At 42.2% G+C, this 23,370-nt stretch overlaps 2 protein-coding genes across 2 annotated transcripts; one reads left to right on the top strand and one right to left on the bottom strand.

Moving 5' to 3' along the window:
* The first annotated feature begins 67 nt into the window (after nucleotides 1-67).
* Nucleotides 68-7,210, top strand: mis18a (MIS18 kinetochore protein A). Its single transcript, XM_075487133.1, has 5 exons — nucleotides 68-393; nucleotides 1,453-1,519; nucleotides 1,647-1,769; nucleotides 3,858-3,960; nucleotides 6,377-7,210. Exons 1-5 carry the CDS (start codon nucleotides 159-161, stop codon nucleotides 6,455-6,457), a joined length of 609 nt encoding a protein of 202 aa, XP_075343248.1. The 5' UTR covers nucleotides 68-158; the 3' UTR covers nucleotides 6,458-7,210.
* Nucleotides 7,211-11,378: 4,168 nt separating this feature from the next.
* On the bottom strand, nucleotides 11,379-20,699 carry hunk (hormonally up-regulated Neu-associated kinase). The gene is made up of 9 exons (XM_075487603.1): nucleotides 20,030-20,699; nucleotides 16,998-17,290; nucleotides 16,804-16,859; nucleotides 16,316-16,451; nucleotides 16,048-16,175; nucleotides 15,099-15,225; nucleotides 14,798-14,966; nucleotides 14,442-14,604; nucleotides 11,379-13,625 (listed from the first exon to the last, which is right to left on the bottom strand). The coding sequence occupies exons 1-9, from the start codon at nucleotides 20,267-20,269 to the stop codon at nucleotides 12,877-12,879; spliced, it is 2,061 nt and encodes a 686-aa protein (XP_075343718.1). The 5' UTR covers nucleotides 20,270-20,699; the 3' UTR covers nucleotides 11,379-12,876.
* Nucleotides 20,700-23,370: the final 2,671 nt, after the last annotated feature.

Here is a 23,370-nt window from a genome sequence, read left to right as displayed (position 1 = left end):
CAAGAAGAAGAAAAAACATTACGCGAGGACACGAAGACGAAGGCGGAAGTACGCGGTGGTTAACATCTCGTGTCTTCATAATAATCTAACGGCCCGCCTAAGTTTGAAACAAAAACCTCACGTTTGGAAAAAAAAAAAAACCTGAGAACCCAGCAGAAATGGCTACAGGTAAAAAGTCGAGCGGACATCGCCAAAAAAAACTAAATAGGACGTTTGAAACGTCCAGTATCGATTCGACCGCAGTTGAAGAAAAATTGTTCGGTAAAGCCGTGGCGGAGGAGGACAACAACGAGGGACCCATGGTCTTCATCTGTGGGAAGTGCAGGTTGCCAGTGGGCGACTCAGTGTCCTGGGATGGAAGTGAAGACGATCTGAATCAAATACGATTGAAGCGTGAGTGTGGGACGGGGATTGTTGGCTTTTGCATTCGTTTCCAAGCTGAATATTAAGGGTGGGGGGCACGTAATTGTACGAAAAACGTCACGAGTTTACGTTTTGTAACATGATGTTGTGCTGCATATTACCCTTACATGACGTTACAGCACAAAGAGGTCTGCACACATCCAGCCCAGTCAAACCAAGTTCCCAAAATGGGTTCTATTCATGATGGCTAAAGCAGGGTGCTTGCACAAGTCTTGAAAGTCTTAATAAGTATGGAATTTTGAAGCACTGTTTTCCAGACCTTGAAAAGTCTTGAATTTTGTGTGAAAGTCTTAATAAAGTATGTAAAATAAATGTATGGTAGAATTTTACAGTATGCTCAAAGGCATTGTGAAATGAGAAATAGGAAGGTAGGCTATAAAACTATCATTTTACTAACTGGTCACGTACTGTATTAGCCTAATGGGATGATATCCAATCAACGCATGCTTAGCCTAGTCTGGCACATTTTCGTAACGTCACTGCTGAGGTCTATTGACATGTACTTGTGATTTTCCTGTTTTGAAACGTTTTCATCAGTAAAAGCACAATTTACTGTGAATAATGCATTTGTTCATTGAATACTAGCCTATAAAAATTAACATTTCTAATAAACACAGTTGGTACAATCTCAACCAATGAAGTAGGCAGTAGGCACACAAGTTACAAGTACATAAAGTTAAGGTCTTGGGGGAAAAAAGTATCAGTTTTTAAAAAAAGTCTGGAATTTTAATTTGGAAAAAGAGCAAGCACCCTGCTAAAGGCTGCCAGACCAACAGGAATAGCTTGATCCGTCTTAATGAGGCCTCAGTTGCTGAATGAGCTGGCTACACCTGAGATGTTTTCTCATTTTTGTATTTAGCTTTTTAAACTCTCAACGGGAAAGTTAGTGCTGTCTGGTTTTAAAAAAAAGCTGGGTGATTTGGTCTGATAGAGGGGATCACTGAACTGCAGGTTGAACAGAGCTTGGTTATGTTGGGAATACAGCGATGCACTACACAGCTGACATGTTTTGTGATGTTTTGATCTTAGGGGTTACTGAGAACGTCCTGGTTGGAAAGGAAAATCACCTGTTTGAAGTAGGCAAACAGTCTCTGTGGTAAGAAGCTGCCATAACTAAGCAGATACCAGATAGCCACAGCTGACAAACAGCCTACTGGTATTTTGTCTTGTATCATATGGGTGTTTTAGGTCATGCTTTCTTTCTAATATCCTTCCATCTACAGTGTGATCGTGGATCTCATCTGCAGAGGATGTCGCTCCGTGCTGGGCATGGTGTACACATCCACCCCTAAGAGCCTGGACCACAAGAGGTTTACGTTCTGCCTCAGTGTAGCTGACATCGACAGGTAACTCCATCAGAGGGCGAGTTTAAACACACGCGCTTCTTATAATGTGCTGTTGTTCTAACATGAGCCTGAAGGTGAAGAACATTTTAGGATAACGACATATGACTGAACCTGTTTTCACTATGCTATTTGCTATACTGTAAAACCAAGTCATCCCTTAGAAGGGGAAGATGCACTTTCAGCAGATAGAAGACAGAAGCGGAGCACGTCTAGCGTTTTTCGGCTCATGTTTGAAGATACAGGCCTTTAGTCATAAAAATGGTTTTAACAGATTTGTTTTTAGATAAAGTGGGGGGGAAAACTAGCCTGGCGACGCCATCCTACGTACTTCCGCCCCAAGATTTTGGCTCCGCACATAGTCTGGCCAAATCCCCCTACCTCGGTTCGCTCAGTGTTTTGCCAATCAGCAAACAGTTGCGAGTGGTGACGCAGAACTCACCCGCGGAGTCCATTGTAGTCCATATAATTGTAGTTCAACCGCAGCGGAAATAAAAATGGCGACGGAAGAACGCTAGAAGCTATCCATGAAGTTGTCTCAACTCTGGAGAGCATTACACAATTAAAACGAGAGCAAGAGGAATGCCTCGTCAATTTTGTTAGTGGCAAGGATGTCGAAGCTCTCCTTCCAACTGGCTTTGGGAAAAGTTTGATTTATCAAATGGTACCGGTATAATGAAAGCAGATGTGGGAAGCGTGATTCGCGAGCTAGAGCCTCGCGAGAGTAAGCATGAACCTCGGCGCATAACCTACGTCCTTTCTAAACATTACTGATTGGTTAAGGGAACTCCAATGAATTTAAGTTGCTGAGTAAGGTCCCACCCTCCATGGAAACAGATTCCTATTGGGGTTTTTCAAGACTGTTTGACGGAGTCAACAGTCGGCTTTCGCCCAGGCTAGAGAAAAACTGCCTGTTGAGTCAAATTGATTCCACTTTCACGTGAGATTAATGGCTTGATTCTATTATTAGTAATTAAACCCCGTTTCAAATAAATCAAAGACGGTTTGAATTATAAAGGGAAAGGCAAAACTTACCAAATCACGTCGACCTTTCCCTGAATGTGGCGACGATTTTGAATTTGATGCCAGTGACACTATTTAAAAAAAAAAAAAAAAAAAAAAGAAAGAAAGTCTAAACTGTTGGCCACTGTTTTATTCCAGCTCTTCTTCTAACAAGCGCTTTTTTAACCTTGTGGGAACCAATAAGACGGATACCGCCTGTTTTCTTTCAATGTGCTGTGCTACAGTTTTAGCTTGATCTACTATTTCAACTGCTGAACAATTCGGGGCCTCTGATTGGAGCACGGGGCCGGGCTTGTCGAACCTAAATGTCCTCGTCTCTCCGATCAAATGAAACAGTTTTACTATTTAGCGGATTGGGATGTTATTTTACATCTGCACCCCGCCAACATGCAAAATGACTCCTTTATGAACGAGTCAAACCTAACTCGGTCCCTGTGGACAGATGCCTTAATCGTAACTGTGGCATCAATCATTTTGCGTGTCTGTTTTATCCCGATATCCCATACTTTTCATTGGCTAAATGTTGTTAATTAGGCTTTTATCACTGAATGGAGACAGTGTGAGGACACGTAGACTTCTCATTGACATTGAGCAGTCAGTTTAAAAAAAAAAAAAAAAGAGGTTATACTTCAAGGATAAGCTTTAATCCGTCAAAAATAATAAGGCACCGTATTTCACTTAACTCTCAGAGTCTCCCTCTATATTATTACATGACGTAGATGATGAATCCTGAATTCTTTGCCATTTCCTTGGTCGATAGAATATATTTTCAAATCGTTCTATAAATTTGTTTGCTCAGATCCTCACATTTACCTCTTAAAGATCGTCACACATCTTTCAGTCTTGTGTTGCCCTTGTTTTCTTGTTACTGGAAGCAAATTTTTAAAAAAAGAGGTTTTTATTGAATCTTGATTTGTTGAGGAACGTGAGCCCTTGAAAACCAAATCCCTTTAAACTTTAAACAGAATGAAAAGAAGACGAGGTGTGTGGAAAACCTGGGATCGACCGCAGTTTGTTTGACACCCTGACGTTTTTTTTTTTTCTTCTAAAATTGCATCTTTTTTTCAGCTATGTGCTCGGCTCTGCTGGCCAGATGTTGGCAGCAGAGGGCCCCAAAGAGCAGCCGGTCACGCTGGAGTACAGAAGCAGTGTTGAACATCAGCTGACAGAGGTAAATCACTGCTGCTGCTTCTCTTTGTCTGCCTTCTCTCATGCTTTCTTGGTGGGAGGTCAAAATTGTTCCCAAGTAGAATGAGCAGATTGTCTGCCCCCGAAGCACATCTTCAAAGTGTCACCATCTATAACACCATCTGCACCATCTCGAATAAAGTTGATTTTTCTTTTTCTTTTTTTCTGTGGATTTTGTCGTTGCTGTTTAAAAGTAAGTGAAAATAACATCAACTAAAGATGCGAGCTGCACACTCGGCCAGTTCTTGTGGGAGTCGTGGCACGCTGTGCTGCATGGTACAGGTGGCGGCGCTTTTCTCGTTGCTTTATTGTAAATGCACATGTTGTGCCTCAGTGGGGATGACATCAGCTCTGTTCCGGCAAACCCTTACACTGCCGTATCGGGCAGACTCTTGTTTCAGACATTACCTCATCTGTCCATCCAGGTCATTTTCTGAAAACACTTTCATTTTTCTGAGTTATTCTCATAGGCTGAAACAAACAAGTAGTGTATTGTTTCTTTGACAGCATCCCAACCCGATTGTGTTTCTCGTTGTCTGTATGTCTACGCTCTGAATTGCTTCTTTGTTTTAGTGTCATGCTCGTAAGTTATGTGTGTTTTTTTTTTTGTTTTTTTTTTCTACTCAAATTTTCAACATGAATAGCTCTGAATTCATCTAAATCACCCTTTGTTTGGGAAATATCCACAAAGCCACCAACTGGCCAGCAGGTGGTGATGGCATGCAGGCGTTCCTCCACGCTCTTGCCAGCCCTTCCACGCTCTTCCACCGGGGCACAATAGATGCGAACGGAGCATGTTGTGGTATTTGTTGGAGGGAAAACATGTTTTCATCATGAGGCGTCTTTGTCGGCACAGGTCGATGTGCGTCTGGTATTTACTTGTTACTCTTCCTCAGAATTTTCTCCACCTGGCGGTTTGCCCAATCGTTTCATAAGATTTTTATCTATGAAGCAATTTAAAAAAACAGGTTCTACTTATCGTCAGTTATCGAGATGATAGAAAGGGGGAAGAAAAATAATAATTTGTTTGTGTAACTTGCACGCTCTCTGCTTTTTTTTGAAGACTTGATGAAGACTTTGATTAAATGCCATCTGTAACTTAAATTGTTTCCATGTATAATGCTCCTCCCTGAAAACAGAAGCGTTTTGCAACAAAAGAAAAACTCTTTGATTCATCTAAAACAATGAAAGCGGTGTCACTGTGTTGGCAGTCCTGCTGCACAGAGGGTAAGGACAGGGTATTACAATGTGAAAAAAGCTTGCATTGTCTTGGGTTAAAATGTAGGTTACTACTTAAATCCAGCCTGTGCTTGTGTAAACTTATTAATCTGACTCTGGCCGCATACCAATTGTATTAATTTTTGGAGGTTTAGAATCGTCTCTCATTGTTAACCATAGATACACCGGACCAGGATTATGAATGTTTTCGAGCACTCAAGGAATTAGAATAGGAGCTTTCTGTTATTGCATGCAAATCATTAAGCTGCTTGAGATGTTATGCGTTGATTACTATGAATGAATTTTTAAAGAAACATGCCACTCCAAGGGGGATAAGACTGATTCTTTGTTTAAAACCCGTGTTGGGAGGAAGCAGGCTCAGTCCTTCTTGATGCTCTGTAAACAGTGTCCTGTACTGTAAGCCACTTTCTGCTTTAAACAGATGCCAGTTATGGACTTTAGACTTTTGTTTAGGCAAGGGTCTCGTTGTGCCGCTTGTGTTTATATGCTTAAAGTCTTTACATCAACTGTGCATGCGGGATTTGGCCTCTTTTTTTTATCTATTAAAAAAAGTTAGTTTGGTAACGGTTTAAGATCTTGTTAAGAAGAGAAAAACTAAACTTTAGCAAGAACTTTAAAAACTTGTCAGTCCTGCTTCTTGGTTAGTTAAATGAAGAAAAAAGACGTTCTTTAAGAGATGTCAAAAAGGAAGTTTCAAGGGTTAATGCGTAGTTTCTCTGCTGAAACTCAGCCTTACGTTTGTGTTTTCTATGCTCAGTCTTTGTCCTCAGCTTTGCTGAATCTGATGACGATGCTCATCACTCCTACTGTCACAGTTAATGTATTCTGTCTGTCTGACTCGTAGACACTTGTTTGGTTTTTTTCACGCCCTACACTCACTGACCTGGCTCCTACCCCACCCTGCGTCCATTCGTCCCCGACTACCTCCTCTCTGGGTTTCCTCCTTTTTCCTCACCATCTCCATTTTCCAATTAACTCGACCCCTCCCTCTTCCTCACTGCCCCCTGTTGCCTCCTTTATTTCCCACCTGTCTATTTTTTTTCCCTTCACTTCTCCCCTGTTGTGGCTACTTCCACTCTCTCCCTTTCTTTATTTCTCTCACCTTCTTCTTTCGCTTTTCATCTTCACATCGCTGATATTTGAAAACCCTCCTCTTTCAGATGAAAATGCTGGTCATGTCCATGGCACAGAGGTTAGAAGAGATCGAAGCCGGCCTTCAAGAGGGATGCGATGAGGCGTGACAGTGATGGATGTGTACCGGTCTGGGAGGGTCTTTTGTCCAGGTGTTGCAGCATGAGGATTTGATGTCAAAACTCCTACCCTCTACCTTTTACATTGATGCCTCCTGCTATAAAGTTTCATCTCAACCACACTCTTTCAATACTACAATTTGTCCTAGCCTCACCTTGATCCAAGCACCTACACCTGCGCACACACTCACAGCTTCCACTCTGCTTTGTCCTGATTACCACTGGTGAACAAAGACTGCCTGCACTTGTAATCAATCATGCTGCCAGCTCGGCTCCTGCGGCTCGTGACCATCGTTTCTGTAGGTCTCGGTGCGGAATGAATGCGCGCCATGAGCAGAATGTTTATTTGTGCCGGATCTCGTCGGACAGACCGCACAGTCAGCACAATGCCGTATTGATCTTGCCACTCGAGGCCTCGCACACTTTTTCTTTGTTCCTTTCCTTAAGTGCGTGGCCGTTTTGTTGGACACATCTTTTAACTTCGACGCCAGAACTGATGACACATTAAGACTCGCGACTGACTTCTGATGAATTCAACATTACCAGAGACATCTTCATCTTAAAAAAAACTTTATTTTCTTTGTTTTGCCTCCCTTCACATGTTATTGCTTTGACTCGTTTTGCTCATTTTTGTTTTGTTCGTTCACAGTTATTAACTCGAGGGTTTTTGTGTCGTGTAAATCTTCAGCTGAGTTATGTATGTCAGTGTTCTCCGTTTGACATGGCAGATTAAACCAATTTGAACTTTCAGGGAAATCTTTTTTTCCTCATGTTTCTCTCTTTTGCACTGAGATTGTTGCTTTGTTGGCAATTTAGAGTTACCTCTCGGATTCGGGGGGTTTTAAATGGCAAGTTTCCACTTGATGCAGGGTGGTGTGAGTGATTTTTCACTCACACCATTTGTTTACAAGCTGACCTCTAATGTGCCTAGCAACACTTTCTACCAGGGCTGGAAAGCGGCACCATGCTGTAAGCTTGCCCTCCCTCACCCACGAGGTTTCATCAGCCTCACAGCACAACAACAGTAAGGAACGGCCAACCAGCACGCTGTATCCAAGGGCAGGTTGCGATGGCAACTGGGAGCACGTGCTATGCTGAGTGCCTGTTGCCATCTCGTCATCGCGTTCACAGGCGGAGGTACCGCCAGCCAGCTCTCAGGCCCCTCATCCACAGACACATAAACAGGGGAGGAGTCCTGCATGAACACCCTCAGCCATAATCTCTGTGTGATGTTTTTCTCCCGCTTTAACTCCACCCTCGTTTCTTTCTCCTCCCCCCTCCCTGCAGTTAACCCACCCTCAAGTGTTTTGAGAGACGGGGGTGGGGGGAATCAAAACAACAACAAACAAACCGCGTGGTTCTTGTTGTTTCTGATGGTGAGTTTAGGTGTAGGTGTCCGGCTCCCGCTTCATCCTGTAAGTGGGATGATGCAAGCCGCCCGCCCGTTGACCGTCCAGATGTGCGCTGCGTTCACACTATAGTTTTTATTAAACCTAACAGCTGTATTGGAAGTAAGCAAATCTACGAAAAAAATTGCTCACTAAATGGCCTCTGAGCACCTTTAGCAGTTTTATGTATGTATATATATAGACATGTTGCTGGATGCATTGCACTGTGGAGTGCAATTATTGCACCGGTTTCACCCCCATTCACCTCTTATGTCTCAACCAATCACTGCCACCCAAACCAAGACTAACATAGAAACACACACCAGTCGGTTCGTCTGCGCACATTCGACTTGCACTCGGGGACAAAGGATGAATAATGCAGAGGTAGTGTCTGAGCGAAAGTCGCCTCCCCTCTTTCCCTCGTTTTCACCTTCCCTGTGCAATAAGGAAGCAATGTTGCCATGGAGGCAATGAAGCACCAGCACGCTGGCAGCCAATTACAGGCTTTCCCGTGTAAAACATCAGACCAATGGCTGCTCAGACCGATGCTGCTGCTGACAGACACGGAGATCCTATTGGCTGCGTGCTGCTCTTTGATTGAATTTCTGATGTTGTTTTTAAGAGGAGAAAATATCTCAAGGAGTGCCACCTGTGTGCCAACTTAGAAAATCTGTTTTGTTTTTGTTTTTTGAGTAAAGATGGCTATTAGGGGGGAAGGAAAATATTTCTGTTTTATTAGTTTGAGAGATGTAAAATGTATGCCTTTTTTTTTTTTTTTTTTTTTTTTTTGGTTCTGATATGAAGTGAGAGAAGTGTATTTGTGGTTCTGTCAATATTAGTTTTAATATCAACAATGACAATGTTAATATTTGATTCCATCCACATTTTCCTCTTTGACTGGCTGCCACGCCTCACCAGCTGCTCATACTGTAGCTGATTCTTTTTTTTCTTTTTTACCACTAACTGGTTTAACTCTTCATTTTCCTCAACACAGTGCAAACCACAAGTCCCCTGTACACCCAAACAGCATTTAGCAAGTTATTTCCATCCTGTTTATGTAATTATTACATAAAGCTTATAAAATATTTAATCCTCCCAAAATAGATGAAAAATACATACATTTATTTAGAATAGAGATGTATACATTTTGTGAGCTCAATTTAACTTCGGACTTACTATTCACTATTTTTCAATAGTGTTGATCAACACTGTTTTTTTTTTCTTCTAAAACCATTAAGACCGATTAAGTCCTTTAGTTAATAAACTCATCTGGAAGTTTAGTTTCCTTTAATTAATCTGAGGAATCAGGGTAACTTGATCTTAAATCTTTGAGAAACTTAACCTGGTTTTGTTTTGCCACTCTATGGAGGATGGAGCAAAGTCTCTGATAAGCCGCAGCCTTCTCATTTCATTAATCACCTTCATCTGTCTCTGATTGATCGAACAGTGTAGCCGGACGGTCGGTCGGTCTGACAGAATAACCCAAATCCCCTCTGAGTGCTCAAAGCCTCCTGCCTCATTAGAAACATCTGCTTGTTTATTTCCCCGCATGTCTTTGTGTGTGACGGTGTCTGCCAGGTAGACTGCCTCACACTCACTCTCTCCTCCTCATCCTCTGCCTGTGTGAGAGCAGCTGAGGAAGGCTGCACCGGTCCGTGAGACTGACCCAGGACGGTTAGGTTGTCTGTAGGGGTAGAGCATCCCCGGTGGCCGTCACTGTGCGGCAGGTTAATCGTCTGTTTTTCTCAGACACAAAGGCTCGTACCGTTGCCAGTGACACCCTGGTGTGAGCTTGTGTGCGTGTATATGTGACGAGGAGGGGGCTGAAAACAGGATTAGTGTCATCAGGATCTAAGCCTGAACAGATTGACAGAAATTAAGTCCTGCTGGACAGTAAGTGGACACTTTGGATACACATATCTTTTTTTTTTTTCCCAAGAGAGTTAACAAACATCCTGTTGTGTGACGTAATGCTATGAATGTCACCATCTTTCCACTATCATCCACTTTCTGTCTGAATCTGACAAAAAATACTTGATTATGTTAAAATAAAGGGTCCGAATATACAGTGGGGGGATAAAATTATGGCAAAAATAGAAACACAATCATCATTAACTCTTCAATATGTATATTTTCATTGTTTTTTTTTTGTTTGTTACAATCTTAACATTAATTTTAAATGATTATGAAGAAGAGTCAACTTAATGCTGATCTGTGTGTCTGGATTCATCATTGCATCTTGATCCATTTTACACAGATTGATGCTAAAATAATCTTTGTGCAAAGGCTGAATTATTTACCCTCTATCCCATCAGTGTGGATTTCAGACATTAATATTCCCTGAGATTGCTCATGGATTATTAACTTGCCTCTGAAGTCAGCAAATCTGTCAACCACTCTTAATAAATATTCAAACTTTAAAAATGTGAATAAGTTGCCAGAAACGATCCCTTCAGTCTCTCAGAGGTTACTTTACATATAACACCTAATATTTTGTTCAACCAAACAAGGAATAGTTGGTCTTTTTAGTTAATTTTTTATTTTTATTTTTTAACTTTTTGCTGCAAAGGTTATCTAGTTAATGCCATTCACAGAGGTAATAATATGATAAATCCGTAGTTAAATCAGTAGATCATATCGGATAGGTATGCAGCACTGAACACAACAGTATTCACTTGTCCTGTTATATCCTCTGGATGTGGTTAAGCCCTTTTATTCATGTCCACAGGTTGTTTGTCTCACCAGACCGCTGAGGGATTTTGACCAACAGTCCTCCTATCATTGATAAACAAAAGGCTCTGGCTTTATTGTATTTTGGGGCAACTCTTGCCCCTCTGCTTTTATCAGCTTAGCCATGACGATTTAATCGGACATCCCTGTTTGTGTTGTCCTGTGCATGTGTTTGTCTCAGAGCCCCCCTACACACCCCCACCCACCCCCCTTTGTCTCCACATGGCAGTGTCACCCAAAGACGTTTATTATCTGGATGGAGGAGCCTCTGCCGAGTAGATAAGTGTCTACATAGTGTGTGTGTGTGTGTGTGTGTGTGTGTGTGTGTGTGTGTGTGTGTGTGTGTCACTGAGGAGGTAGTAGATTGTAGTACATTGTAGTGTGTCTTCAGCTGTTGGGAGTTTTCTTTATTTTTAAAACACCAGCGGTGTCTCGTGGGAAAAGTTCATGGTATGTGAGACAAGTGGCACACTGTGGTTGTAAAGTAATGTTGATCCTTCCATAGTTGAGAGGCCAAGCCTCATAAAGCCCTCGTGGAGCTGAGAGCGTTAGGAATAAAATCATAGACCTCAGGGTATGTTTAAATTGTACATATATTACCAAGACTGTTGGGTTCAGAGCAACCCCTCTCTGGTATGAATTAAAGTGAATTAATTTAATATTTTCAACTAATAAGTTATATTGTGTGCTTAGAGTACATGCTGTGCTGTAATGAATCCAGACAGGAATAATGGTGCAATTTGAAAGACCAGACAGACGCAGGGGGATTCATTATAAATATTTAAAATACTTCATACAGCATAGAAATCTCTTGACACTCAAAACAAAACCTTCCATTACAAAATCTTACAAAAGACAAACCCCGAGTCAGTATCAATCTCAGTTTCAACCGGAAAAAAGTTACAAAGACATCATTTCAGATGCTGACAGTACAATTTGACTCATGCAACTTTTCATTTGGACAAGAGATTCTACAGTATTTTAACAGTGAAAAGCCTCACGTGCCTGTGGAAGCCTTTTTCGTGAAAATGTCATCTCAACAAACGTGTTTAGAGCGTCACTCATACCCAGCGGCACAAGGGACGAACACAGGCATTGTCTGTTATTTACAAGAACAATTTTCATGTCACTCTCAGAGAGCTCTTGGCAAATACTCATCATTGCAGTTAACAGTTAAGACTATTGCACAAACTACATCATTAAGACAAAAGGACATTTTTTTTCCAGGAAGTTATGTAATACTCGTAGCTGTCTTCTTCCGAATTTCCCTCCTTCAGCCTCTGGTGAGGTGAATCAGTTTCATAAGGCTTTTAATGCTAGATTTTTATCTTTTCTTCTTCAAAACTGGCAATATACTGGCATTCGCTCCTGTGGAAGAGTGATATCCAAGACTTTTACGGAATGAGTTTCCCTGTGGGTCTTCTAGTCGATGTAACATTTGTATATGAGAAGTTTGTAGTGCGAGTCATCATCAGTGACAGTTGATGAGAATTCTATAAAAAGTGAAGATGTGATTCTACTTTAGTTTCATTGTGTTAATGTCTACACTTGCGATGCTGTGACACAATCCACACAAGCGTGCCATACGTGACTGCAGCAGTGCATTAATGTGTGAATTATGCAGTGAGGTAAAAATGGTCAACACTGTTGTTACTATTGGTTTTGGTTTTCAAGAATAGTGCAGTGAGCTCTTACACCCAGCCAGCATTTAGGACACAGTGCCAGCTGGCTGGAATTCAGTGGCTATCATACAGAGTTTTCACAGAGACAAAACATTTTCACATGTACTCAGGGTTAGGGTAAATGTTGGGGTCTGTTAGCTGGTGTGAATCAGTTTACGGCTCAGTCTGTAACCAGTTGCAGGAGTATTACAAAAGAGTATCTCTAACATGTTCTATTATACAGTGTTTTGTATGTTTACATATTCATGTGTGTGAAGTTTATTGACAAGGCCCATAATATCATGATATCCTGAGTCCACTCGGTATCTAGGACACAGCGAGGTTTAGTCATTGCTCAGGGGTCCCTTTCAAATCTCATCTTCTCAGCGTCAACACTTCTTATTACATAACAGGAGAGGTAACAAGATATAAACTATGAGGAATTGTCACCCCTTTTGTCAGTTTTTTTTTTTATTTTTCTATTTTCAATAATCCCATTATTCGTGAAAAGTGGCTCAGTCACAAGAAAGGGACAGTTCACAGTTCAAAAGGCCACTCCGGAAGACCTCTCCAACTTAAACAATGTTTTGAGAGGGGCCTTGAGTTCAATCTGTCTTTTGTCTTGGATCCCTCAGCAGAGGGTCTTTAGTGCACCTGAAGCACACAGGAGAGTCTGCATGGGGTAGGGAGGGGGGGACACCACTTCCTCGACGACTTGTTCTGGTCGAAAAGTAAATGGCTGCAGCTGGACCTTCTTCTTTAGGATCTGTCCAATTCCCATAGAGGGGAACTTACTGCGGTGGGTTGGGCTCTCTGGATCACTGCTCCCGCTGTTGGAGGGAGGACTGAATGCTGAGGTGGGGTTAAGTTGACTAAAGGCAGACTTCGGAGGACTAAAAGCTGAGCTTCCTGGAGGGCTTCCTATGGTGCTAGGGGGGCTTCCACTGGTGTCAGAGGAACCACAGTAATCTGATGAGCTACTCTTCTTGGGCTGCGGGTTGACAATGAGGACAGGGGGACTGGGGATTGTGGCCTTTTTCAAGTAAGAGGAATCTGGTTGGAAGGCAGAGACGTGGCGTGGTGGTGACAAAGTGCCATTGGTCAACTTGTACCAGGGTGAAGAGGGTGTATCCTCAATCTGCTCGGCTTTGGAGAGTGATCCGAAAGAATGCATGCCGATTGGTGACGGTGCCGGTGGAGCGGGAATGTTGTGTTCTGGGCTCGTGTTGACTTGTGGGAGGGTGGCTAAGCGCCTGCGTTGCTGTGGGGTGTTGGGGAAGAGAGGATGGATCTCTAGATATTCCATGGATGACGAAGCAACAGTACCAGGTGGGGCTAGAGGGGAGTTACGGTGACCACCCGTTATGGCACGCAAAAGCCCTGAAAAAAGACAAGCGTAATTTGGTTAATCATATTTTAATCACAAGTGTATATATTCAATTTTCGCTGAACTTGCTGCAGAGACGGCTGAATGAAGGGTTGAGAACTACAGTTCATCTTGGCTGCATTGCTCACTTGTCTAGATTCTCTGTCACGTTAATCACCTGACAACTTGTACTCGGCAGGTGTAGAGAACATTCTGCCCTTATCATAACCTTGTCGGGACTGGCCCATCCCGACATGGTGGATCAAGAACAGCCTTTGGGCTTTCTCAGTAGCTCTTAAAGATAAATGAGAGGAAGGAAAGGAGCTTATGCCAAAGCTTCGCCCCTGCTCCTTTTCTGTTGTAAGGCCTAAAGGAGTGCGATGTGACAAAGCACGCATCTTTGTTTTGTTAAAAGACTGAATTCAATTTAGTTTAATACCAATTTCTACTTACTTTTGTGCTAGGCTCTCAGTCACTTCATCTGACTTTTAACAGGTAAATTTGATTGAAATTAAGAGAAAAAATTGCCCCACAATTGATTGGTAAGTTGTCCTGGATGTTTCCTCACAGTTGGTTGGTTGAGTAGGTGGTTGGATGGATGGACAGACAAACAATGGATGGATGGAGGGAGGGATGACGGGGAAACTATACGTGTGTGAACATGCATGCTCAGTCAACCTACCCTGTATGAATAAAGGTACATAAAATAGATCAAATAAATGAAAGCGGCTCTTTGGTGAAAGACAAATAGTGTATCTAATTTTCTGCTTGTAAAGAAATATGCTCTTTTGCACTATATGAATTATTATTTGAACTATATGAATCCTCACCTGTTCTGTGCTTCTTCTCCTTGCTGGGCCCCTTGCTCACAGCCAGGTAGACAGGAGTCTGTTTTGGGGGGATGGTGAGTTTATCGACGTGCTTCCTCCACTGGGTCTGGAAATATTCATTTTTCTCCTTTTCGCCTTTCTTTTTCTCCTGGAACTGCATCTCCTAAGGGGACGTAGAACGTGACACCTTTAAAACAGGCTACACCTGATGTGCGACTATGTTTTAGCACCTTGCAACTCCAACAGAAAATACACTGCAGAGGGATTGATGAGATTGTTATCTTTACTAGCACGTGACAGGGGTCAACTCTTTACCTTTTGGCATGAGATGGGTATTAGCAGGAATCTCTACTTACCCTGTACTCTTTTGAGAGTCTCTTCATTTTCTTGTTGAGGAGGAAGTAGACAGCCAAAGTGTGGCATGCGCGGTTGGTAAGGACAGCGCTCAGCACTTCGCTATGCTTGTAGCTCATTTTCTCAGTCATATGCAACAACACCGTGTGATTTATTTCTTCAATGTGAATCCTTAACAGAGAAATGGAAAACAAAGTGGAGAGAAAATCAATGTCTTGCTTATAGTTGAATGTAGAGATGATACATGTTTTGTGGCCAAGTTACCTACTCCTGCAAACAACTTAAATGTGCATGTAGGTCTACCTGTTGAGATACGGCGCTCCTGTGTTTTTGTTGGCCAGCTGCAGCCAGGAGTCAGCCATCACCTGATGGATATTTGGACGCTTGTTTGGGTCTGGTTCAAGAAGCTTTTTCAGTAGGCAGATAGCAGCTGTTTAAAGACAAGATAATAAATCTGAACATGCTGCCACTGGTTGTGATATGTTTCACAATAATTTTGTCTTTACACAATCCCCATAATCAAGATTTACAGTGTTGAACTATGTAATTAAGAACTTGTTTCACAATCACACATATGGCTTTCATCCCCCTCTTTCCTATACATAACCTTCCTCCACCTTCATTCTGTTTCAGAACTCGTATGGGATGGTATCATCATGGTGACGATTGGTTATATAAGTAGGTTAAGCCATCCTTAGTTTGCAAATTAGCAAATGACACCGTTGTGACAGGTAGAAGGACAGGGATTACTTAGACACCTGTTCTTCCTGTATTACGTAAATGCCCACCCTTTACATACTTTTCAGTAATCAAATGCAAACGAAAACACATAGCTTGACTTGGTGCCAGCATTTTCATTGGAAAGCTTTTCTAAGCCATCTAACTGCCACATATTTTCAGTTCTTCATTTTCCAATCTGTCAGGTTTGATGTTATTCAACTATAGCTTTCTGTTCCTTTCTTTTGTATCATGAACACCTGGGAATGCAATGCTGCACAGATCAACTGTTAGCGTTCCCTGGAAATTCATTCCAGTTCTTGTTTACTTCTTGTTTACAGTTCTTGTTTAAAAAGTTAAAAGATTTATTCTTTTAACTTTTTAAAAGTTCAAGAGTTTAAAAAAAATATATATATTTTTTCTAGTTGAGTAACATTTAGAAAAAAAATACTTTTGTTTGTTTGTTTCGACGTACAATAGTTTGTTAGTTAGTCAATGAAGTCAACAAGTGTGCACTTGGGCTGTCATTATTTACCAGTGGAAAGTGAGGGAGGCAGAGGATTCATCTCCTTATCCACCATCTTCTGGTGAAGGGCTCGAAGACTGAAGGGCTCCACAGTGAATGGAAGAGTCCCAGTCAGCATTGCATACATGTTCACACCACTGGAAGAACAAAGTACACAATTCAGCTTCGGGTGCACCACACACACACATATATATATATATATATATATATATATATATATATATATATATATATATATAAAATTGAGTATATTTTACAAAAATGAAAGTGGACTCACATGGACCAGACATCCACCTTTGGACCATACTTCTTCCTGGAGAGCAGCTCAGGAGCGGCATATGCCGGACTGCCACACTGGGTGCTGAAGGGGTCTGAGTATCCCAAGATTCCAGCACAATTACTGAGGCCAAAATCTGAGGAGGGACAGAGGGTTGCGGTGAGCATCGTTCCAGGGTTAATTAGCATTTTTTTTCCTTGCAACAAACGGAACCAGATAAGGGCTACGATGAGAGCTTGTAAAGGTTTTACCAGGATGTTTAATTGCTCTTTACCCTTCACCTCGTCAAGGCTACTGTGGCTTTCCAGCTAAGAGACTATTTTGTTTTATTTTTTCATTCTGACATCACTGGCATCAGTTATTATAGTCACACATTTATGAACTGCTTGAATAGTATTCCAGTTATTTGCAGTGGGAGTTTTGAATGAAGATAAAGTGCACAGAGCAAGGTAAAAAGAAAAAAGACAATGGAGAGGCTTTTTGGTTACCTATGAGCTTTATGTTGTTCTGCTCATCCAGTAGGAGATTTTCTATCTTCAGATCCCTGAAAGACAAACAGAGCATGAGACATGTCAATGCCAGCACAAACAATGGTGTCAAGTTTTAGATTAGCTCTTTAGCTTGCGAACCAAAAAAGCCTTTGCATAGTTAATGAAGTTATTTTTATTTTTTATTTTTTTACCTATGCACTACACCCGCCCTGTGCAGGTGTTCGACAGCAAGCACCAACTGCCGGATGTATTTTTGAGTCTCCCTCTCATCCAGGCGCTTCTTGTCGTAGATACAGTTCATGAGGTTCCCACCGGGACAGAGCTCCATCACAAGGTAGTAGCTGTTCTCCGTCTCCAGGATGTCCAGCAGCTGCGTAATGTTGGGGTGGCGGATCATCTGCTGGATGTGCCCCTCCCTCCGTAGGTTTTTGGTAACATATGAGTCCTTCTTGGCCTTCCTCTTGTCAATGACCTTCACTGCCACCTGGAGAAATAAAGGAGAACAGTCAGTAAGAGGATGACCAGAGGTTCTTTTGGCCATAGCATCAACCTGGCAGCTGAGGTTTGACTCTTAAATCTTGCACCATATGGCACTGTGAGTGATACCATTAGAGAACGGCACACAAGCGCATTGCCGTGCCTCTTAAGGTAGGATTTCAGGGAGTCTTAGTGTAACAGGTGATGAGCTACTCAATCTCCATTGCAGGGTATATAACACGACACTGACCTCTCCCAGACAGCTGCTCTCAGTGTGTGGCAATGCAGGCGCTAAAGGGCCCCGAGGCTGCAAGAGGGGGAGGTATGCGAGTGTCTGAGAGAGCTGGAGAGGTTACGGAACCGTCATAAACTTGAAGGAAAGCAAATGTTATCCTTTATGTTGAGAAGGTGCCAAAGCCAAATGGACAGTTAGTATTACCCCCATTTGCCCCAGAGTTAAGTTGCGATGTAACACACGAGAAGCCGTAACAAAAGCACAACCACCACTGTAGTGATATTCTTCCCAGTCTATTCAGTCTTTCCCTGCCTCGTGTCTTGTTGAAGCAGGAACTTTTGGAAAGTGCCCATTAAAGCCAGAGAACATGTCCTTTATTCAATGACGGACCTTTGCAGATAATGGCATTCAATAAAACACTCTGTTACTCTATTTCATCCTTTGCCCGTGTCTCCTTGTATCCTGTCTAGACCGAGTTCAAGAACGTGGCTACCATACATTGCAAATCACCTCAAGGAGAGCCCACAGACATGAACGGGCATGGCAAGTGGAGCTAATCACCATATCCATTAAGGAAATGGTGAAATGCTCTCCTCTCTTTCTTCTGCCCTTCAGCTTGTCATTCATTTTTACGGCCGTCCTTTCAGCTCTGAATTGATTCACCCCTGAAAACCTTTTTACGGCTGCTAATTAAACTTTCCTGTATGTGCATCATATGCATGTGCGTGTGCTCTAGCGGTGTGCTAGTGCGCTCACTTGACAGTTAAGGATGGCCCATGTTTACAACGGTGGATGAGAAAAGGGGCACTGGGGATGTATGGGGGGATGGGGGCTATGTATTTACAGTAGGCTACTGTATATGAGCAGGGGTGTGGTACAAAGGGGGAGGGGTGTGCCCTGCCAGGGGGCTTCTGGGGGTTTCAGTTGTTTATCAGGCACCCATCAGACAGATAAGGGGGGTGTGTAGGGGAAATATAGAGGGGAAAGTGGGTTACAGACATCAAAACACATGCATGTGACCCCTTCAACCCCCTGACTGTGATGGCACCATCATTCACTGCTCCTCACTTTCATACCCCCTGCCTTTAAACACACGACGCCAGGTTCTCATCCCTGCAGCTTTCTAGTGATGCTAAAAAAAGGGGGGGGGGGGATCTGAGAGTCCTCATACATTTCCTTTGCCCCCGAATACCCTCTTGCTTTAATAAACTCACTGCCCAGTACTCCCTTCCAGCGCCCATTGGACGTCTCTATTCAAATGAATGAGGGAGATGTGCTTGGCTTTGAGATTGCCAGTGTTTGCATCATCCTCAACAAAGACCGCGAGGGGACAGGGGGAAAGGAGGGGAGCGTTTTCTCTTCACAGCAACAGAAAGGATTGTGGTAGTGAGTACGGAGGGGGTGGAGATGATCTAATCATACATGTTTTTGACACACGAATATTTTGAATAGTAGTACACGAGCATATATTATTCTTGTGTAAAAAATAAAACTGCAGACAGGTTTCGCAGGCAGCAATACGCCAGAAGAGGGAGGTACTTGTTTTTCTAATATGCAAATTTCCTGGCTCCATCCCAAAACAGCCAGAGACAAAGACAACTAGTGGCGAATGGCTGCCCATGCCAAAACCCTGCGCTTGCTGAATTGTAATGAGGACGAAGCCCATTTATCAACGACACGATTCCATATGCAAGTAGCGACTCTGCTCGCTCATAGGCCGGACAATTTTCCTCTCTGTCCCTATCACGGGCTTGCGCGCTCACCCGGGTGAGATCACCAGCAGCAACACACAAAGCAGAGCTTGGGAACAGGCACAGAGCGCACGGCTTACTCATCCCAAAATGCGAAATATTTAATTAAAGCAGTCATACGGTATAATGACTCACTCATACACGCAATCTGTAAATTTTTGTCACAAAACCATCCCCACTGAGCGAACTGCAACTCAACAGATGCCGCATGAACTTATTAACAAAGGCTCCCAATGCAAACAGGGCTGGTCTATCTCTGAGGTGGTACAACTGCTTAACCAGACTGACACTGTGAATAAGAAAAAAAAAAAAAAAAAAAAGAAGGATGGCTTATCTGTTAAAATGAAAAGCTTAATTTTATCTTTTATTTTTCTTCCCTGTGACACAAAAAAATTGCATTAATAAGCAGGCATGAGCCAAGTGACAGCTGTCCCCTGACATAAAACTGAGACCGTAACAGACCAGTGACAGCTTATATGCTATTCTACAGGCCAAACATACAGTGAAGGAGCAAAACAATAGAAATTTCTCCCATTTTCTTTTCATTAAAAAAGTTTAGAAATCATTAGTGTCGTGATAAGATAACTGTAACTCTCGTGGCATGTGACAGGATCAGAATAAGGTATTTTATACCCGCCACAGCCTAAAAAACAAACAGCCTAAAAAAAAAAAACAGCCTAAAAAACAAACTGACAAAAAACAAACAACAAAAACATGAGACACTATTTCAGAGTTGGAATCCATGGTGAAGTCCACTCACCTTTTCTCCGGTTAACGCGTGGAGACCTTCTCTAACTTTGGCGAACGATCCTTCTCCCAGCTTCCTCCCGATCAGATAGTTCCCCACCCGTTTGGTGTGGTAAAAGTTCTTCAGGATGTCCGCCGCAGGACTGCACAACGAGGCCGGGAAGATGTTGTCATTCCCGGCACTGCTCGCGGTTTTCCCTTCATATATTAAGTGGCTGTTGTCCACTACCATGCCGCCGTCCGCTACTGGCATCACTACTCCCTTGTCAAGTGTTCCCTTGTAACGAGGGAGGAAAACGCGCTGCTCGGTAGTCACCCACCTTAATGACAGGTAAACTATTAAAAGCTTAGTGTCCGGTAAAGAGCGTTAACTCCGTTCCCTGTGCGTCTGGCCTCTAATGACCACTTAGAGGGACTGGAGCTTGCGCCACCTGTTCACCCAAAGCATCCAGCGAGCGCACTCAGCAGTTTCCGAGACTCCTGTATCAGCTTAGATTAAAATGACACGGGGAAAAAAAAGTCGATCTCAAGAATAGCGAGTTAATAACTTAATTTACGTAATCGGTCATGACAAGCGAAGGTTTATAAATCGAGATTGGGACAGAGGTAGGCAATGCGCTCTGCGCGTCATCTCCGAGCTTCAACGTCTCCTGAATTAACTGAGTGCAGGCAGCGTGCCTCTCAGTTTGAAGCGACTTTCCCGGTCCTCATGGTGGGCGTTTCCTTGGCGTGAGGGTGAATAATAATAATTTAAAAAAAAAAGACACGTTGACGGTCGCGGGGGTAGTTTTCAATCCAATCGGCGCAGGCGGGCGGAGCTCATGTGAGAACAACGGGAACAACAAGTCTACCGGTACCACCACCCCGCTGCTGTACATGGGCATGAACAAAGAATACATCTGTAGGCGGAGGAGAGAGACAACGACCGAAACACCGTTTGGATTGTTCATTTCGAAAGCTTTACATTTATCCAATAGAATTTCTTGATGCCTGTCTATTTTACATTGGCAGTCTGTAAAATATACCCCACACGTTCGCACGTGCTGATCACAAGTCTTTCTCTATAATAATAGATACACGGGCTTTTAGTGGCAAAACTGATGATATTTGTGTCATCATAATTTATTTGCTCAATTTAATTTGGTTTGTTTGGTTAAGTAATTGAACCTCGAGTGTCGGGACAACAGAAAAAAAATGTACACTGAACCAAAGAGCAGCCGACAAAGACTAATGTCCCCTCTCACTGAAATGTCCAATGGCACTAATTAATACGGTATTCATCCCCCAGAGAGGACACTTGCGGGGAAGGGTACCAATTTGAGACATATGTGAATCTGAAACTGGATCAACCTGATCAAAAATGTTTTCCTTTACAGTTAACCTGCAAGGGCTGAACAAAACAAACACCCAGCAATAATGCACAGCATTAAATATCATGCATTTTTAAGCTCAAGTGTTTTGAGTTTGAGATGTATTCATTGTTCAGCCATTTTTAAGTATTCTATGAATCACATTTGTGCACTTGTGCAATGTTTCGTCGGCTCTTTATCTGGATCTCTTGCAGGTATAAGAGCACTACTACAGCACAGCACATGCTGTTTGACCTGAACACTGGACTGCGCTTTCTAGGCACTTGACTAACCATTTAAGTCAGAAACCTTAAAAGTGCAGTACGCCATCTACTGGAGGTTTTGCGCTACTACAAGAATTTGCAGAACTGTAAAGCATCTGATTGACCAACAGGCTATGAAAGAAAAAATATTTGATGTCTCAGTGTGTATCACAAGTGTTTCACATATTCTTTGCGTTTTGTAAAGTTGAGGATGTTAGAGAAAAGGTATATCTGTGAAGCCTTGTCCTGATCCAGCGGGGAACAAAATGTAATTACTACCTGGTATAAACTTACTCAGGAAACGTGACGGGATCACACATGGACTCCACCAAACAGATATCATCTACAACACCTGGCCAAAAAGTATGGAATCATGACAACTGAAGGATGTTCATTCAGCTTTTATTGTTTTGTAAAAGAATAAGCAAAACACAACACACAGATATGACACAAAACAATTTGATTAAATATATGAAAATTCTGGCTTTGCAAAACATACTTTAAGGTTTTTTTTTTTGTGAAGTTTTGCTTTTGCTCAGATAAAGAAGAGGTAAATAATTATAGAAACTATGACTACTGTTTTTGATGCATGGACAAGACAATATTCTTCATCAATCTGGCTTCAGCTTTCTTGTATATCTTGATAGTTAAGCAGTTGACATATAAGCTTCGCAGGGTGGAATCCTATCATGGACCTTTTTTTTTTTTTAAACTTGCATCATAGATTGTCAATCCGATTAAGATCTGAACTGTTTGCTGGCCATGCCATTGATTTCATATGGCTTCCCTGGAGAAAGGTTTGAACATTCTTTTCTATGTGGAAAGATGCATTATCTTCGTGAAAAAATTATCTCAGCATCACCAAATAGATTGATTGATAGAATGAGAAAAGTGTCCGAAATTTCAATGTCCACCTATACATCGACTGTAGACTGCCATCTCCGTTATCTGACAGCCACCTCATGTCATCAGTGACTGTGGAAATTTGCTTGTTTTCTTCAAGCAGTCATCTTTATATGTTTCATTGGACCTACAACAAGCAAGTGTTCCAGCATAATCTCTTTACCTCGCGCAGATCGGTGATTTTTCACTGAATATCACTTGCATCCAACCATCCACGGTCCATAGCTGAGTTGTTTTCTGTGTTTTTTTTTTTTATGTCCTGACACTTGGACTTCTTACTGGGTTGACCACCATGTTTCCCTTTTACAATCTTCCTATTTTGTTGGTAGCTGCTCATACTTTTAGTTGCAGCTGACTGGGGAAAACAGGGATCTTTTTTGTCATGATCCTCATTAAATTGCCATGTTAAAATATTTCTATAATCTTCTCGACTGTTTTCACTGGTAAATCTCTTGTTGGGGGCATGCTTCTTACCATCAATCGGCCAGGTACAACTGCTCTTTAGGCTTTGCAAGCATTCTCTTTTGACTCCAGACTCTTTGTGTAACTGGACTTGAGTCGGTGCTTGTTCTGCATAATAAATTAGAATAACAGCAATTGAATCGAACTGTTCTGTCTCATGCTTGTGTTTTTTTTTGTTTTTTTTTAACAAAATAAAATGACATATTTTTTTTCTCAGAGGTTGTAGTTAACAATGTCACAAAGAATTATTTTAAGATACTTTTTTGTTGCTGTCCTTTTAAGTGATTACAGTTGAGATGAAAAAAAATTAAAGATATCATTAACCTGATATTTCTGCTCACAGAACCTGTCTCGAACCTGTTTCGGACATGTGAATA

This window comes from Odontesthes bonariensis, chromosome 16, assembly GCF_027942865.1.
Source record: "Odontesthes bonariensis isolate fOdoBon6 chromosome 16, fOdoBon6.hap1, whole genome shotgun sequence".
NCBI lineage: Eukaryota > Metazoa > Chordata > Actinopteri > Atheriniformes > Atherinopsidae > Odontesthes > Odontesthes bonariensis.
This window is presented reverse-complemented; position numbering and strand designations above follow the sequence as displayed.

Bases quoted from the DNA above. Each gene is read 5' to 3' on its own strand.
- hunk (XM_075487603.1), bottom strand. From the start codon at position 20,269: ATGCCAGTAGCGGACGGCGGCATGGTAGTGGACAACAGCCACTTAATA. The intron at 16,860-16,997 runs GTAAAAAAATAA...TTTGTCTTTCAG, and splicing joins AGGGCGGGTGTAGTGCATAG to GGATCTGAAGATAGAAAATC. The intron at 14,605-14,797 runs GTAAGTAGAGAT...ACGTCCCCTTAG, and splicing joins GACTCTCAAAAGAGTACAGG to GAGATGCAGTTCCAGGAGAA.
- mis18a (XM_075487133.1), top strand. From the start codon at position 159: ATGGCTACAGGTAAAAAGTCGAGCGGACATCGCCAAAAAAAACTAAAT. The intron at 1,520-1,646 runs GTAAGAAGCTGC...TTCCATCTACAG, and splicing joins GTAGGCAAACAGTCTCTGTG to TGTGATCGTGGATCTCATCT. The intron at 1,770-3,857 runs GTAACTCCATCA...TCTTTTTTTCAG, and splicing joins AGTGTAGCTGACATCGACAG to CTATGTGCTCGGCTCTGCTG.